The following is a 15,887-nucleotide window of genomic DNA, read 5'->3' on the forward strand; positions in this document are numbered from 1 at the left end:
AGCTGGATGCCGAGTGCAATGACCGGCCAGCGTTGCGTCGTTGTCTTGGCAATGGTTACTCAATTCAATTGGGTGCGAATAATACGCTCGGACCTCCGGTAGAGTTCTGGAAGCTGCGCTGTAGTTTTTGCAGCCTTGAACCCGCTGATTCAGGCCGCGGCGTCCAAGACTGCCACAGACATTGGGAAAGAAACCCACTAATCGACATGCATGTTTCTCATGGATGCTTTATGCATGTTTTAATATTCCTTATTAGTCACGGTTTTTCGGAGTAATACCTTTCTACATTGCTGGATAGTGCTTAGTTATCGGGAATTGTTTTTTTTAAAAACACTATTATTTGAGGGGAGGCTTTGAGCAGCTATGAGTATAAATCCCCCTGCTAACTGAGCAAAGATGCACCTTTTAAAAGTGGTGATTCTCTTTATTTAGCAGAGGGAGAGCAACTGGCCCTATCCACACACACCCACACCTAGCACAGTACCTCTCCAGTTACTGTTGCTGGTGTCTATGTTTCTTTTTAGAATGTGAACCCTTTGGGGACAGGGATCAATCTTTCTTACTTACTTATTTCTCTATGTTTTGGAAACTTTTGTTGAAAAGTGGTACATACATATTTGTTGTAGTTGTTGTGCATGGAAACGGCACCTGCCGGTTCGAATGTGAGGAGGGGATCTCTTTAAGAACGGAAGAGAGTGCTTTGTCCCTCCCACCGCATTTCCCCCACCGGCACTGCCTTATAAAACTGGCGGGGCATACCTCCTTGCCACACACCAGTGTGGCGTGCGCACATGCAAAGGCAACTTTCAGTCACTTCTGGTCCAAGGATGCACTGGAGCGGCAAGGAGGTATGCTGTCACCCTGCCAGACCATTTAAAAAGGCAGGGCCGGCAAGGGAAATGCGGAGGGAGGGGCAAGAGCACCCTCCTCCATACTTAAAGAGATCCCTCCCACCTTCACACCAGCTGAACCATCAGTCCTTCGAACCTGTTCGGAGGTCCATAAAGGGCCTCCGAACCGGATCCATGCACATCCCTAGTTGTAGTTGTAAAAGAACGGTAAATGGCTGTGCATGTGACAGCATGTGAAAGCACTAAATGACAAGTTAATATGGCCACTAAACAGTATAAAGCAAATGTGAACGATGGAAAGACTGCATTTTTATCTAGAACCAGCTATAACCCCTTCCAAACAACTTTTGTTAGTTCAGCTATCAGCCTCAGATTCAGGGGCGTAACAAGGCTGGAGTGGGCCCAGAGACAAAATTTTAAAATGGGCCCCTCGCTTATACACACTTCACAATATATAGTCATGTGACTTGCCTCTGGGGGGCCCCTCGAGGCATGGGGGGCCCAGGCAGCCGCCTAATAGTAGTTACGCCCCTGCTCAGATTCTTACAAATGTTTAAGTCAGGCTGTTTGTTTGTTTGTTTGTTTATACATTATATTCCACTCTTCCTCTAAGGAGCCCAGAACGCGATACATAGTTATGTTTCTCCTCACAACAACCCTGTTGTTTACATGTGTGTGTAGAGACAGAGATACTCTCCATAAGATCTAAAGTTAGCATACCAAATATAGTTTAAATGTCATTAATGTTAGTATCGAAGCCGTTGGTTTGACCATCAAGTAAGAAGTTGATGAGCATTTTTAATTGGTATTGGTTAACAGCATCATTTTGTTTTAAACTGTTGTAGATTACGCAGGAAGGAATGACTACTTCCTGAAGTACAGTGCCATCTCCCCTTTTCACCTGTGTTTTCAAATTCCATGTCTGATTGTGCATCTGGAGTACATGACTATTAATCAAAAAGTGGGATATACATCATACATAAAATATTCCTATCATATGGAAGATGGGAGGAGAGCTGGTCTTGTGGTAGCAAGCATGAATTGTCCCCTTTGCCAACCAGGATCCACCCTGGTTTGCATTTGCATGAGAGACTACATGTGTGTGAGCAATGTAAAATATCCCCCTTAGAGAATGGGGTTGCTCTGGCAAGAGCATCTGCATGCATGCATTCAGAAAGCTCCAAGTTCCCTCCTTGGAATCTCCAGATAGGGCTGAGACTTCTGCCTGTAATCTTGGAGAAGCCACTGCCAGTCTGTGTAGACAATACTGAGCTAGTTGGACCAACAGTCTGACTCGGTAGAAGCCAGCTTCCTGTGTTCCTAATATTACTCATCACGGAGAAGTAGTATCCGTCTTTGGAGGGTCAATACTTGTTTGAACAAACTTTTAAAATTGTGGCATTGGGAAACAAGCTAAACGACCAGTGTAGTTTTGGATTAGATCGCGTAACTTGCAAAAGAAACATTACAGTGTGTATACCTGAAATATGTTGCCAACATGGAATTCAACAAGCAAAAACAAAATCACCCTGAGAGCTAAAGGATGATTTCACCTTTTACCCAGTTGGATTATTTTTATCTTAAAATACATCTATTTGCATTACATATGTATCAGATAGACACATGTCCCCAAAATGGGGAGTTTGAATATTGTTTTTCTTGTTAGATGGGCCATATGTTTTTGACAAAAAAATGAGGCTTTTCACACACACATGCAACACCAGGCTAAGGGAACCCAGCCGAGTTTTGCACGCGTATGTGAACCACCAGGATTGGCCATGGCGGCAAACCCACCTACGAAGCCTACTCTCAGAATGAGGTTAGGCTTAGAAGAACACTTTCCTAACCCAATTTTTTCACTCGTGTGTCAGCCCTGGCTGGCAGACAAGGGGAGGGGAGGATCCCCATAATGCACCCTGCACTCATGTGGTGCATTATTGGAGCTGGGGGGGGGGCAACATGGCAACTGCTGGCAACAGCTGGTGCTCATCTGGGTGCACGATCATTCCAGGGATGGCAGAACGATCATCTGCAGGGAGGTAAGCACTTTCGGGCTTCCTCCCCACAATCTGGGTAGTCCTTTCTCACTGCTGGCGAGAAAGAGCTCAGAGTCTCTTAAGAGTCAGAAGAATTAAACTGAGAAGAAAATGTGAGAATATATTTATTTCATTGTGGATGTTTGCTTTCAAAACATTCTTTCAAATACAGGCATTTCAACTGATAATGTTTAACATAATATGAAGGTACAAAGATCCAGTTTTAATATTTACAAAATCCAAAGAAAACACAATGTCTTTTTTACAGCAAAAAGTAATCGGATTATTTTCATAAAATGATTATTTTCCCTCTATGATTTTAGCTTTTTTAAAGACATCTAGTGTAGATTGCTTCCTTGATATAATACCAATATTCTCTTTCTGTGTGGCAATTATGGAATTGTTTTAAATAATGAATGGTGTTTAACTTCAGTAAATAAGAAAATGAATTTGTGCAGATGAGTATCATATGCATTTGCTAATAAACTAAGAGCAACAATAAGCATGATTTGTCTGCTTGTTAATGCCCAAAATATGCATGAATATGCATTTGTACTTTATACATTTGCTGGTGTATACCATGTTTCAAGTAGTTATTTAGTATGTTGCACTAGTTTCAATATATCACTTTCCATCTGACATGTACATTCAAGGTATGCATATAGGAAAATGGTCTGCTAAAGTCAATGGGACTTAATCAGTGGGATTTGGTGACTGCAGCATATGCTTGGTGGGGGCCACTGGACATAAATAACAGATGAATCCCTTTCATGAAGAAAAGGCACCTCTAGGGATTTGCCCATTATATACATAGACTGGCATTGGATGCTACTACATGCAGACAAGCTGAAAGGGCAAATGAAGAAATGGATTTCTGGTGGTCTATGAACATGTTCATGGTACTATGTATGAATGCAGTGTACACAAATAAGCTTAAAACAAACACTGTTAAGTGTGCACTTTCTAATGCAAAACTGATGAGAAATGCTTAATTTCCCCTCTCTCATGAGTTTGCCAGTGCACCATGGGGAGTACTGGAGGGGCTTTAGCCATTTGCCTGCAATATGGTCCTGATCAGGGCCCTCCATAGCTGCTTTCCCCCCCCAGAGAGAAAAATATCCCATTTGATGCAAATCCTCCTCTGTGAAGAAAAATATTTTATTTTGTCAGAAGATCCCATGATTTCCTATTATATTTCATTTCTTAGTGGGGGGAGTCGCAAAAATAATGTACTTTGTACAATTTTATTATTTCCTTAATATAGAGATGTAGATATATAACCAGGGGTGATATTGCATAGAGAAATGTATTCACAGCTTTTTCACTTATTCGGTTTGGTTTCATTCATTCTGTTAATGGGTTAACCAGCAGGCCTATTAATTTGGAAAAGAATATTCACAGAGTAAGGCACAAGTTAGTGCAAGCATAGCACTTTAAATCAGCTACAACTGATTCGCGGCCTAAGGAATCTATTATTCTGGCCCTCAAACCAAAATCTCCATTCACTTACATAGGATATGTCTTGCTAGAAACCTTTGTGATTAATAGTTATTGTTTTTAATTCCATTAATTATTACTAGTTGTTATATTCTAAAAACAGTATTATCAAATCAACATCCAAATCCTAAACTTTTAATCATATCTGCCCTCAGCACTAATATAATATCATGGTTATAACTATGCCTAGTGCAACAAACTCCATCATAAGGATTGAGTTGCAGGGCATGGAAGCAATAATTCAAAATAGCATTATAACAGGAATCTTCAAAATAGCATAATGAGCAATTATTTGTCTGAATAGCTTCCATTTGTATTAATAGTTGTAAAAAGCGCTAATTTACCTGCCTGCAACATGGGTGCCAAAACTGCTATAGACAATAGGAGTTTCTGCAGCATGCTCGGGCAGGAGGAGGGCCTCCCTGAGCCTGGTGATGACATAGAGTCAGGCTTCCATTTCTACCTGCCTCTCCAGTCAGAGGCACTCGTACTCCTGGACTTCGGTGCCCAAGTCCAGGGCCTCCATAGCCCCTGCCCCCCCCAATCCTCTTTACTCTGTCCTGCGTAGTGTGGTCACCCAGCGGAACATGACGATTCTTAATTTGGGGGGGGGGGCTTCCAAAATTACCTAGGTGCACCTCTGTCTCCAGTTCAGTGCTTCCACCTGCTTACCTGTTACTAGACAAGAGGCAAGACCACCCCAACATGGCAGGGTGGGGTGGTGTTTGAGGCTGCATATGTACCAAAATGCACACTAAAGTGGCTCTACCTCATACTTTAGATAGACCATGTAGCACACTTGCCAAAAAAGTTAGCCACCATTTGATTTAAACCTTGCAAGAAAATCAGGCATTTGAATATCATCTGAAACTATTATTCACATGGTGAAGTCATTCTTCTATATTTCAACTTATTAGTTCTGAAATAAGTGATTTCTGAACTGTATATCATATATCTTTATGAATATTTTTGTGTTAGCAAATCAAAACCTTACATCTTCCAGAACGCTGTTTTGCTTCCAGAACTTAGGTTCCTACTATTTATTACTATGGTATTTATCAGTCATGAATAGTGTTGCCATTGTGGCAGTAGCACCAAGAGGTACCCTGAGAGACGGAGACATCACATTCTACTTGGCATTGTACAAACAGAGTCTTAAGCATCTTCCCAGTTCATACCAACAAATAGCTTGCTTTCTAGTAAATATAAACTGAAATAACTTTGGACTTTAAATGCAATGATGCATGTAATTATAATTTAAATGCAATTATGCATGTAGAAGCTAATTTCCCCATTAATTTGATTTTGAGCAACTTTACCAAGTAATTTTAAGTACATATGCAAAAAAAAAAAAAAAGGTAGGTGAACCTGAGACATCTGTAGTACAAAATAAATGTCTTCTTGTAGTGCAAAATAAATTGTCCCAGTGATGAAACTCCTTGAGATATTGGTGTGTGTTTGCTACAGTTCATAGATATGACGAATTCAAGTCTTCCTTTTATGAAGCAAGTCTTCGCATCGCCTAGTGAAAAAAGGTTTAAAAGGGAATGGGAAAAAGGAATTATTTCTGAAGTCATAATCTGTTTTTCACAACTCTTGCAATAGCCAGGAGGTTGGTGTTGATTTTTACCCTATTAGCAGCAACTGTCACCCTCTGTCAATGCAACTAGCAGCAACTGTCACACTCTTTCCTCCCTTACTCCTTTCTCCCAGTTCTTTCTCTCACCTTTCTTCCCCCAGACTTCCAGTATTATTGGCTGTGCCCTGTTGATTGGCAGGAGGAGGAGAACCTCCTTACAGAACCTTTGTTCAAACATGCTATGGCTGTAAACACATGTATTCTCTGTTTCTTCAGGGGTGGATTTGTTCCGGGTGGTAGATCCAGGTTTTCTCTCAAAAGCTAACTTTTGGGATATGCGTTGTCCCTCCCAATATCCCCAAATGAGCTCCTTAACAGGAGCTTGCAAAAGCTCTCTCTGTCCACAGTCAGCAAGTTATTAATAGGTTAGCTATCATCCCTTAATGCAGCTTTCATTTATTTTAAATCTGCATTTGATTCAATCTCTAGGGACTGACTCTAGGGTAAGCTAGAGACTTCCTCCATTGATTGGCGGCTACTTCTACTTATCCATACACTTCACACAAAAAACACCACATTAAGGGTAAGATGTAACACACAAGGCCAGTTGTCTGATGCAGTAATAAAATAGCTATATCTTATGGGTAATAAACCTCTTTAAGATGGAAATTCATAGGGGCTGGAAGGAGATCCAAGATCAACTAGTCTGTTTCCTAAATAGCTCTGTACATTTATCATTATTTTATCTGGAAAGGATAAAAATACAAATGGTCTGTAGACTCTGTACTAAATAAAATTATACCTCTTCCTGAACATCAAGCTCTTCATTCTGGTCTGCTTCCGTGAATTCTAGTGGTTCTTTTGACTCCTGCATCAATGAAATCTAGACCAAAAGGTTAAGAGATGTTATGACGGTGTACATAGGAAGTTGATCATAATGCAGTTGATGCTATGCTATTAATGAATTATCTGATGCATGCTCAGAATTAATTCAGGCTTTTTATTTAAAAAGGTAGATATCTGCGGCTTTTAATATTAATCAGAATTAAATAAAAACTTAAATAGAACTGAGTATTAATAATCAGTGGCTGAAATTCTGACTAAATTTACTAAAGAAGGTCCATTGACATTTAGTAATCTTTAGTAATCCTGAAAAAATGAGTCTGAAGTATTAATACTCAGTTCTAACCCAACTAAAACCAAGAGTACTTGCATCAACATAGCAATCTTTTTTTCAAAGTTGGTATTAAATATCTATTATTGATATTTATATATACACAGAAATAGACTATCATATTTTCTATCAAGTACAACAAGCATGTATGAACACATTAAACATTCTGTTCTAACTATTTCCACTTCTGGGAAGGGTCATCAAGACTAAAGACCACTTCTAAGAAAACAGAATTAAATGGAGCTTCATACTTAAGAGAAGTGCAAGACAAATGTAATGTATGCTCTGCTAAAATGTGACTGTGGCAGTAGTGAAACTATTTGTGCATCCTTGCGCCTTTTCAAATTCCCAAGATTATGGGGCCAAGTTTAATTATCCAACCAATAATTAAATGTATTTATTTAAATAAGAGATTTGAGTATGTGCTTAACTATTCTATTGAAATAAATGTGTTTGTTGTAAACTGCCCAGAGACTTGCATTCTGGGCAGTATACAAATATGTGCGTGTTAGTTAGTTAGTTATAAATAAATAAAAATGAGATTTAACATTGCATTACTTGGCTAAATCATGCTTATGGTTTCTCTTTCCTTTTTATATGTTTTTGTTCAAGTGGTGCCACATACATTCATATCTTAGTTCCAGTGTTGGGATCCCCAAGATTGAATCAGATCTCCAGAGTGGGCAATATTCAGAGAACACTATGAGTATTATTAAGATCATTATTATAACTTTTGATTTCCTTTCTGATCAGGTTGAAGTTAGCCCAGAATAAGTAATGCCAAAAGTCAGATCATTTACATGTATTTTACCTTCCTTTTAATATGTGTGTCGGGATGCCATGTTACCTGGTTGCTTGGGTGGCCCTGTGGAGTCTGGAGAAGGGCATATTATCCCTTCTGTGAGACTTTCAATCCCTTCAGGGGGCAGTAGGGATGAGAAGGGTCCAAGCTGGTCAGATCCCAGTGGAGTTGAGAGGACAAGTCAGGGAGAGCTGCAGGAAACAGCTCCAGGGAGACAGCTAGGTTGGGTGTAGCAGGAAACAGGATGGAAGCAAGGTCAGGGAGGGGGCGGGCTGCAAGAAGGCTTTAAGCCCTGTCAGCTTTGCACTGGGGTATTTAGACAAAGCAGCTGATGAGGAGGAGGAGCTGCTTCTGAGTATGAGAGCCAGAAGTTCTCCAGCAGGAGAGGGAAATGGCTGAATGCAGCAAGCCAGGAGGAGGACTCAGGTGACAAACTAACCTCCTCACCTGGCTGTTTCTGAAGCTGACCCTTTTTTGGTGCTGTCCCAGTCATTCCGGAGTCCAAGAAGGGATAGGAGCCCACCCCATCCCCCAGGAGTCTGGCAAAGTGCATCAGGGACTTTTAGATCAAGACTGAGTTATTCTTTTTTTTTTTTTTTAAAAACCCACACAGATGCAGTTGAATCCAAGGAGCGATTAAATCCTGAAATGGTCTGTGACAATACCAGCAATGGCCAGAGGAAATATAGCATGTAAATAAATGATGGCAGAGGGATTTGTACTGTCTGGAGAAGACAAACAGTTTTTATGATATGCTTATATTATGCAGATAATTTATTGTACATAAAACAAGGTTTGCATTTCACATTTTTCTGCAGGAAACAACCAAGGTTAAAAAACAACAACAAATGATATATTTTTGGTCAAAAATACATCTGTTGGTTTTTTTTGTGATTTTTGTACTTTTGTTATAAAGAAAGATTTATTTACAGTATGTATAAATCAATGAAATCAAAACTATTGAAACTACCTTTTCAAATATAGGGTCCTGTATATCTCTGTACAAGATCTGACTCTGTATGTGAAGTACAGCATCATGAACAGTCAGGAAAAACATGTCTTTTTGGACATCATCATCAAAGAAGGCACAGTGTTCTAGTGTTTTGATAATGTGGTCTGAAAAGAAAAAAGAATGAAAATGTGCAGTAATACAAAAGACAGATAAAAATGTACATATCTGGGTTTATTGAAACAATGTATGCAAAAAAACCTATTTTAAATTATTATTTTTTATTTGCATGTTTTAGCAAAACTATGTTTACTTTGCTAAAAATAATCAGAAAAATATACCAATAATCAATAACCTGATAATAAGCCAAAGTTATAAAAACAGGTTGCTCACCTGTAACGTTTGATCTTTTGGTGATCCGGTATCATTCACAAGATGTACTTTGTGCCTGCACAATAGTCCCCTCAGAAGATTTCAAGCTCTTCATAGTGCTCTGAAGCTCCACCCCTCACACATGGAGGGGACTATTGCGCAGGCGTAAAGCCTGCATTGTGAAGGAGAGGGGCATAGCAAGGTTGGAGTGGGCCCAGAGACAAGTTTTTAAAATGCCCCCCCCCCCACTGAAGCTCAGCTTATGAAGTAAAGAAATCTTAAATGAGGCTGTATAGTGGTAACAAAAAGCATAGTAAAATTTTTATATATAAATCCTATGTGCCACAATAGAACATCATCCTAAATTATTTTTTAAAAGGTTTTGTAAATTGTGGATGATGCAAGTCATTTAATAGTACCAGAGAAAGACATGCTGGTCTGGTAGCTCCAGGTCTTAACACCCACATCAATTTTGAAGGATGAATACAACTGAAGGAAGCCCGGGCGGGTGTGCGGCTGGAGGAGTCAGTCATGTGACTCGCCTCTGGGGGGGCCCCAAGGCAATGGGCCCCAAGACAACTGTTTCCCCTTGCCCTGTTATAGTTATGCCTCTGGTGAAGGATACTGGATCACCATTAAGATATAATAGTTCTCAGAGGGTCCTGTTTTCTCATCCTGTACATTTTGCACTGTTTTTGACTCCCTCGTTTCCCCCATCATATGCTGCTCCAGTTGCACTGCACAGATCTTCCCCAGATGCAGTATTAATAACAGCTTTAATTAAATATTGTGAGACACCCTCCTGCCATAATTGATAAAATAAAAGTATATGATGATGCCATTGACACAAAGATACAGAAAGTTGGTTCAAGATACAGAATAAATAGATGGCAATGCCTTGAACTTCAGTAACAGATAACTAGTACTACTGCATAAGAAATGTTTTGCTTGAGATTGCAAATAGCTGTTGATAACTAGCTCTAAAAACAAAAGAGCTAAGGGTGCAAGTAGACATTATGTTGGAAGAACCATGATCAGCTCTCCCCCTGTTGTTTAAAAGATTGGACTAGCTGGCTGAGTAAAGACTGCAGCACAGGAAGGAGGGGCTTCATCCTTTTGGCATTTTTGTCTGTACCTATGGCCTGATGGGGCGTGGGGAGTAGATCTGGTTTGCAAATCAAGGCTGAAGTGGGAGCTGAGATGCAGAAGCAAAGAGACAAAGTGGCTGGATTTCATCTGCAATGGGTCAGGAAGTTTTTTCTACATTACATTCCTTCCATTCAGTTACTGGATCATTAATCCATATGTTGCTAGAAGGCTGATGTGGTCTTTAGTTATGTACATTGGCCAAGTCTCAAAGGATCTTCTAACTAAACTAAATTTTCTAACCCCAACTAAAATAAGATGCTGAGAAATCATTTGTCCCTTTCCAGGTCTTCGTTAACTAGCGTTGTACCAGTTAGCCAGTCTTTAACAGAGATAATCTATTTGCTTGTTTAAAAGCATAAATTCTTTTTTCAAACTGAGTTAACTAAACTAATGTTTGTAAAATACTTTGCAATTTTCAGAACCACGAGGAAATCCATGGGTCCCTGATTCCTATATGAACACGAATTTGCCATGAATCTGCTATAAATCCTCTTCAGATGTTAAAAAAGGGTGATGCTCTACTGTTCAGGGACACTGTCAGGCCCAAACCTTGGGTTGCAGGTCTGGGGCCCCACCACCCGCTCTCCTGGAGGGCCCCAGTGCACCTGCCAGCTCCCTCACCCCAAATCGCTGGGAATTTCCTCCTCACTCCTGCAGCCTGTATGGGCTTTGGTGATGCACTGGCCATCGAAAGGCTCCCCGTGCACTTGGGCAGGCTGCCTGCTGCAGCTCCTCCCACCCGATGATAAGCTGTTCAGCGGGTGGCAGGACTTGCTGAGGCCTCTCTGCCTGCCTCCCTGAAGCTCTCCAGCATGGGCTGCTAACTGAGCAAAGAGACACCTTTTTAAAGTGGTGATTCTCTTATATTTAACAGGAGAAGAGCAACAGGTCCTATCCAGCCCCAGCACAGCATCCCTCCAGTGGCTGTTGCTGGTATCTGTCTTATGTTTCTTTTTAGATTATGAGCTCTTTCTGGACAGGGGACCATGTTACTTATGTATTATTCATTTTTGTATATAAACCACTTTGAGAACTTTGGTTGAAGAGCAGTATATAAATATCCATCATCATAGTAGTAGTGGGCTGGCAGGCTGCTTGCAGGCAGCTGAGAAGGAAGGAGGCAGAGTGGCTAGCACTGGATGCCCCAGACCAGAGTGCTGTGCATGCCCACTGTCCTACCCTGCTGCTGCTGCCACTGCCTCCTTGCAGTGTGCTGAGCCTGTATCTGCACAGAAATGGAAAGTATGGGGCTTGTGTGCGTTATCCCCACCACCACTTTCCCTGATTTTCCAACTTCCAGTTTCCCCTTTACCAGTTTCCTGATTACTTTGGCAAAGGGCTTTAATATGGGGCACAGGTGTAGGGTAGGATTGGTGGACTCTGTGTATTTAATTTGGTCAGTCTGTTTTTAATAAATTTTAAAATCTTTCAACTCTTCAGTGAGCAGGAGGGGCTGACTGAGGCAGAGAACTCCGTGAGCTGCTGCCTCAGTCTGTGCCTGCCTTCCTGTTCCTGTCTGTGCCAATGGGAAGCTCTCTCTCCCACATGCATGGATGTGCTAATATATTCCAGTGGGCTTTGTGTGTGCTCAGGAATGCTGTGTGGAACTATGGAGGGGGGTGCGTGCACATGCACGTATGTGTGGAGAAGATGCTTATTTTGCAAGGAGGTCCCCTGTACACTCCAAAATTACCTAGCTGCACTCCTCCTACTGTGTACAGCATCCTGGGAGCCACCCACAAGCTCTGCACACCCCCAGTGCTGATGTGCTCAGATGCCTCATCCCCACACTCTCCATAGTTACAGCATTTGGCTACAGAGATAAACACGTGAACAGATTCATTCCATGATCAGAAGGCTGGTCTCAGTTACCCTACTAACTGAGCAAAGAGGCACCTCTTCATATGGTGACTTTCCTTTACTTAGCAGCAGGAGAGCAACTGTCTCTGTTCAGCCCAACATTGCATCTTTCCCAGTAGCTGTTGCTGATGTCTCCCTTCTGTTTCATTTTAGACTGTGAACACCTTTGGGATGGGGATTCATCTTCTTATTCCTTTACTATGTAAACTTTGAGAATCAGGGGCAGAACTACCAGTGTTCCAAGATGGAACACTTGGTACACAAGCCATGCCACCCCGGAGGGCCATCTTTCTCGCCTCCCCTTCCGGCTAGCTGGTTGGCCACTCCTCCTCCTGCTGCTGTCCACCCAGCTGCCACTTCTTCTTCTGCCATCTGTCCCATCCTCCTCCTCCTCTGCTGCATGCCTGCCTCCTCCACCTCCGCCGCCACCCATCTGCTCCTCTACTGCCTACTTGCTAGCCCTTCCAGTTCCCAGGCCAGAAGCTGGAAGGGCTGACAGGCAACAGCAGCTACAGGCTGGCAGGGCCAGAGTCAGGAGTGATGTAGCCATGGGCAGCCGCGGGCAGCCAGAGTGGCAGGAAGGTGCCACTGTGGGTGAGTGGGGGTTACATAAGTACCACCGCAAGAGGACAAGCGTAGGTCCCTCTCCACTGTTACACCACTGTTGAGTATGTTTTGTTGAAAAGCAGTATATTTAAAAATTATTCTAAATAGGAATAATCATAATAAATACAGTGTTCCCCTTTTTTAACATCTGAAGAAGGCTTTAGCCAAGCCATTGAATCATCTCGCCCAGTACTTGCTCCAACTTGCAAATGTTCTTCAAGATCTCCGGCAGAGTTCGATTCTAACCTTACTACCCTTTTTAATGGAAGATTTGTTTTATTTAATTTTTACATTTATATTCTGCTCTTCCTCCAAGGAGCCCAGAGTTACATAGTTAAGTACATAGTTGAGTTTCTCCTCACAACAACTCTGTGAAGTAGGTCGGGCTGAGAGAGAAGTGACTGGCCCAGAGTCACCCAGCAAGCATCATGGCTGAATGGGGATTTGAACTCGGGTCTCCCTGGTGCTAGTCCAGCACTCTAGTCACTACACCATGAGGGCTCTCCAGACACAATGGCACCTTTAAGGTCTGGACACTCCAGGCATGGAAGTGAGGCCTGGAACCAGTGGTCTAAGTCAGAGAGTGTAGCTATAATTGAGTGAATGGGTTCAAAGAACCCAAGCTAGGGATTACCATGCCAGGGATTCTACATACAAGCAAGTACTCTACAGCTGATCGGTGGCTTCTCCTCCACACTTTGAACACTGTCCATTAGTAATGAGGGGTACAGTTCTATACTTACCTAAATGTGATGCAATATATACCCTCACATCAATCCTCTCAAACTCTTTGACAACCTGGGGGGGGGGAAAGCATAGGGTTTATCTTAAATATATTCTTCAGGGTATATTATTACCTATTTTTACCTATCTAAAATTGACAGGTAGGCTATTTTTAGAACTAAATTATTTAATTATCTTAAATCCAGTCTACGGGAGAATTATGCCAGAGTTTTAAGGTTTTCGCACAGATTGAAGGATATTGTCATGGCCTAACCTGTCACCACCCACCCCCTTCCAGTAGTGACTCAGAATCAGAGACTGAGGGAGTTGAACTGGTCCTGGCCTCCTCACTGGATCCAACCAACATAGTGGACAGTAGGGAGGCTGATATGGACCATGTCACTGAGTGGGAAGCTGAGGATGTGCTAGGGTAGGAAACCCCCAAGGAAGCCCCTTCAGGGTCATAGGTCCTGGGGCAATACTGGTGGAACCCAAACCTGCCACAGAGCCGGCCTCTCCTCCATTACCACAACCCCTAACATCAGTACACTTGCACCACCAGAAATGCAGGGGAGAACAGCTAGGATGGAGGAGGAGCTCCAGACACAATGGCCCCTTTAAGATCTGGACACTCCAGGCATGGAAGTGGGGCCTGGAACCAGTGATCTAAGTCCAAGAGTACTTCAGAGCTCAGTTTGCCTACAGACACTGGTGAATCAACTTGTTCCCTGTGGCCTCTCTAGGGTAACCATTCTTGCCTCAGCATGATCCCAACCTCATCTTGCTTTGCCTCAGCTTTGCCTCTGTTTGATCCCAACCTCACCTTACCTTTCCTCAGCCTTTGCCACAGCGAAACTTCAACTTCACTTTGCCTCACCTCAAGCCTTGAAGGCACCAAGAACAGAACAGAACAGGATAGACATAATCTACATGAATGGCTACTATACAGCACAAGAATGCACCAGTGCAGCAAGAGAGCAACCTAACAGAACTTCCCAGCGAATATGTCCCTGGTGTCATGCCCTTGATCTCAGACAGCGAGGAGGAAGGGGAAGCTGTCAACTTTCCAGCCAATGTAGGAGTGTCTGAGGGGCAGAGCCAGGCTGTCAGTGTTCATGAAATGGCTGTGGAGATCCAGCTAATGATTCAGAGCAGGCACAACAACCTGAGACAGCAGAAATTGTGAAGGACCAATCCGAAGAGGAGCTATGCAATCAACCTCCACTGACTCCACAACAGCGGCGTTTTACAAGATGCAGGACTCAACTAGAGACTATTAGGAGGAGCAAACGCCTCTTGCAGAGGGCTGATAAGCCTTGAATTCCTGCCAGCTGGGAGCTCTCGGCTTGCACTATAAATTACGTCACCAGCTTTCTACTCACTGCTGAAAAGCAACATTTGTCAACCTCCGTGTCGACAGCATGCAGCCAAGTCTGGTCAAGACGAACTTTCCGAGCCGTATCCTGTTGCAGCAGCTCTGTTTTGTCCCGTGATCTTCCCTGGCAGTTGGCCAGACCCTGACACCTGGGGGTTTCTCAGCCCTCAGGGACATATTTTCAAATGGTACAGAGGTCTTCCTGGGGAAGGGAAGGGCATAAAAATTGCTGCTTCCTCGCTGCTCTGGTGTATTCAGATGAGAAGTTCTGTTAGACTGCTTTCTCACTAAACCAATTCATCCTTGATCTGTATGTCAGCCCACATTAATAGCACAGACAAATGTATGGACCAATATATACAATGGTGGAAGCACTGGTGATAGCACAGCTCTGCAAAGATACACAGCTACAAGTTGTAGTGTTAATTCAACACCTACTCTAACATGCAAACAAACCACATGAACAATGATCAACAATAGAGTCCATCTGCATGTTGTGAAAAAATCAGAACTTCTGCATGCAACATGTGATAAGAGGTATTGTTAAGGGTTGTGCAACAAGGAACTAGAATGATATGAACTGCTGCCAGTAGCACAACATCTTGTGTTAGCAGCACTAATCTGGAACAGAAGTATATTTCTTTGTACAAGAAAACTGTGTCAGGATCTTATGCTAGTGCAACAGCATTTTCAGTAGCATAAGGAAACACTCTACCATAGGTTCTACTTAGAGCATGGATTCATGCCAGTTTTTATTGTGATAAGCCACCTAATGGCGCAGCGGGGAAGCAACCTGCCTAGAGAGCAGGAGGCTGTTGGTTCGAAACCCCACTGGTGTATTTCCCAGAATATGGGAAACTCCTATATCGGGTAGCAGCGATATAGGAAGGTTCTGAAAGGCATCATCTCATACT

At 42.5% G+C, this 15,887-nt stretch overlaps 1 protein-coding gene across 1 annotated transcript in view; it reads right to left on the minus strand.

Annotated features, from left to right (window-relative positions):
- Positions 1-2,995: 2,995 nt before the first annotated feature.
- Positions 2,996-15,887, minus strand: part of SLC26A4 (solute carrier family 26 member 4) — a 42,726-nt gene continuing 29,834 nt past the window's right edge. Inside the window, exons 18-21 of the mRNA XM_053251632.1 lie at positions 13,619-13,673; positions 8,910-9,055; positions 6,766-6,846; positions 2,996-5,906 (exon numbers count right to left, since the gene is read on the minus strand). Coding sequence (XP_053107607.1) covers positions 5,883-5,906; positions 6,766-6,846; positions 8,910-9,055; positions 13,619-13,673 — 306 coding nt within the window. The 3' untranslated portion in view covers positions 2,996-5,882. The remainder of the gene's footprint in view (positions 5,907-6,765; positions 6,847-8,909; positions 9,056-13,618; positions 13,674-15,887) is intronic.

Source organism: Hemicordylus capensis, chromosome 5, assembly GCF_027244095.1.
Source record: "Hemicordylus capensis ecotype Gifberg chromosome 5, rHemCap1.1.pri, whole genome shotgun sequence".
Classification (NCBI taxonomy): domain Eukaryota; kingdom Metazoa; phylum Chordata; class Lepidosauria; order Squamata; family Cordylidae; genus Hemicordylus; species Hemicordylus capensis.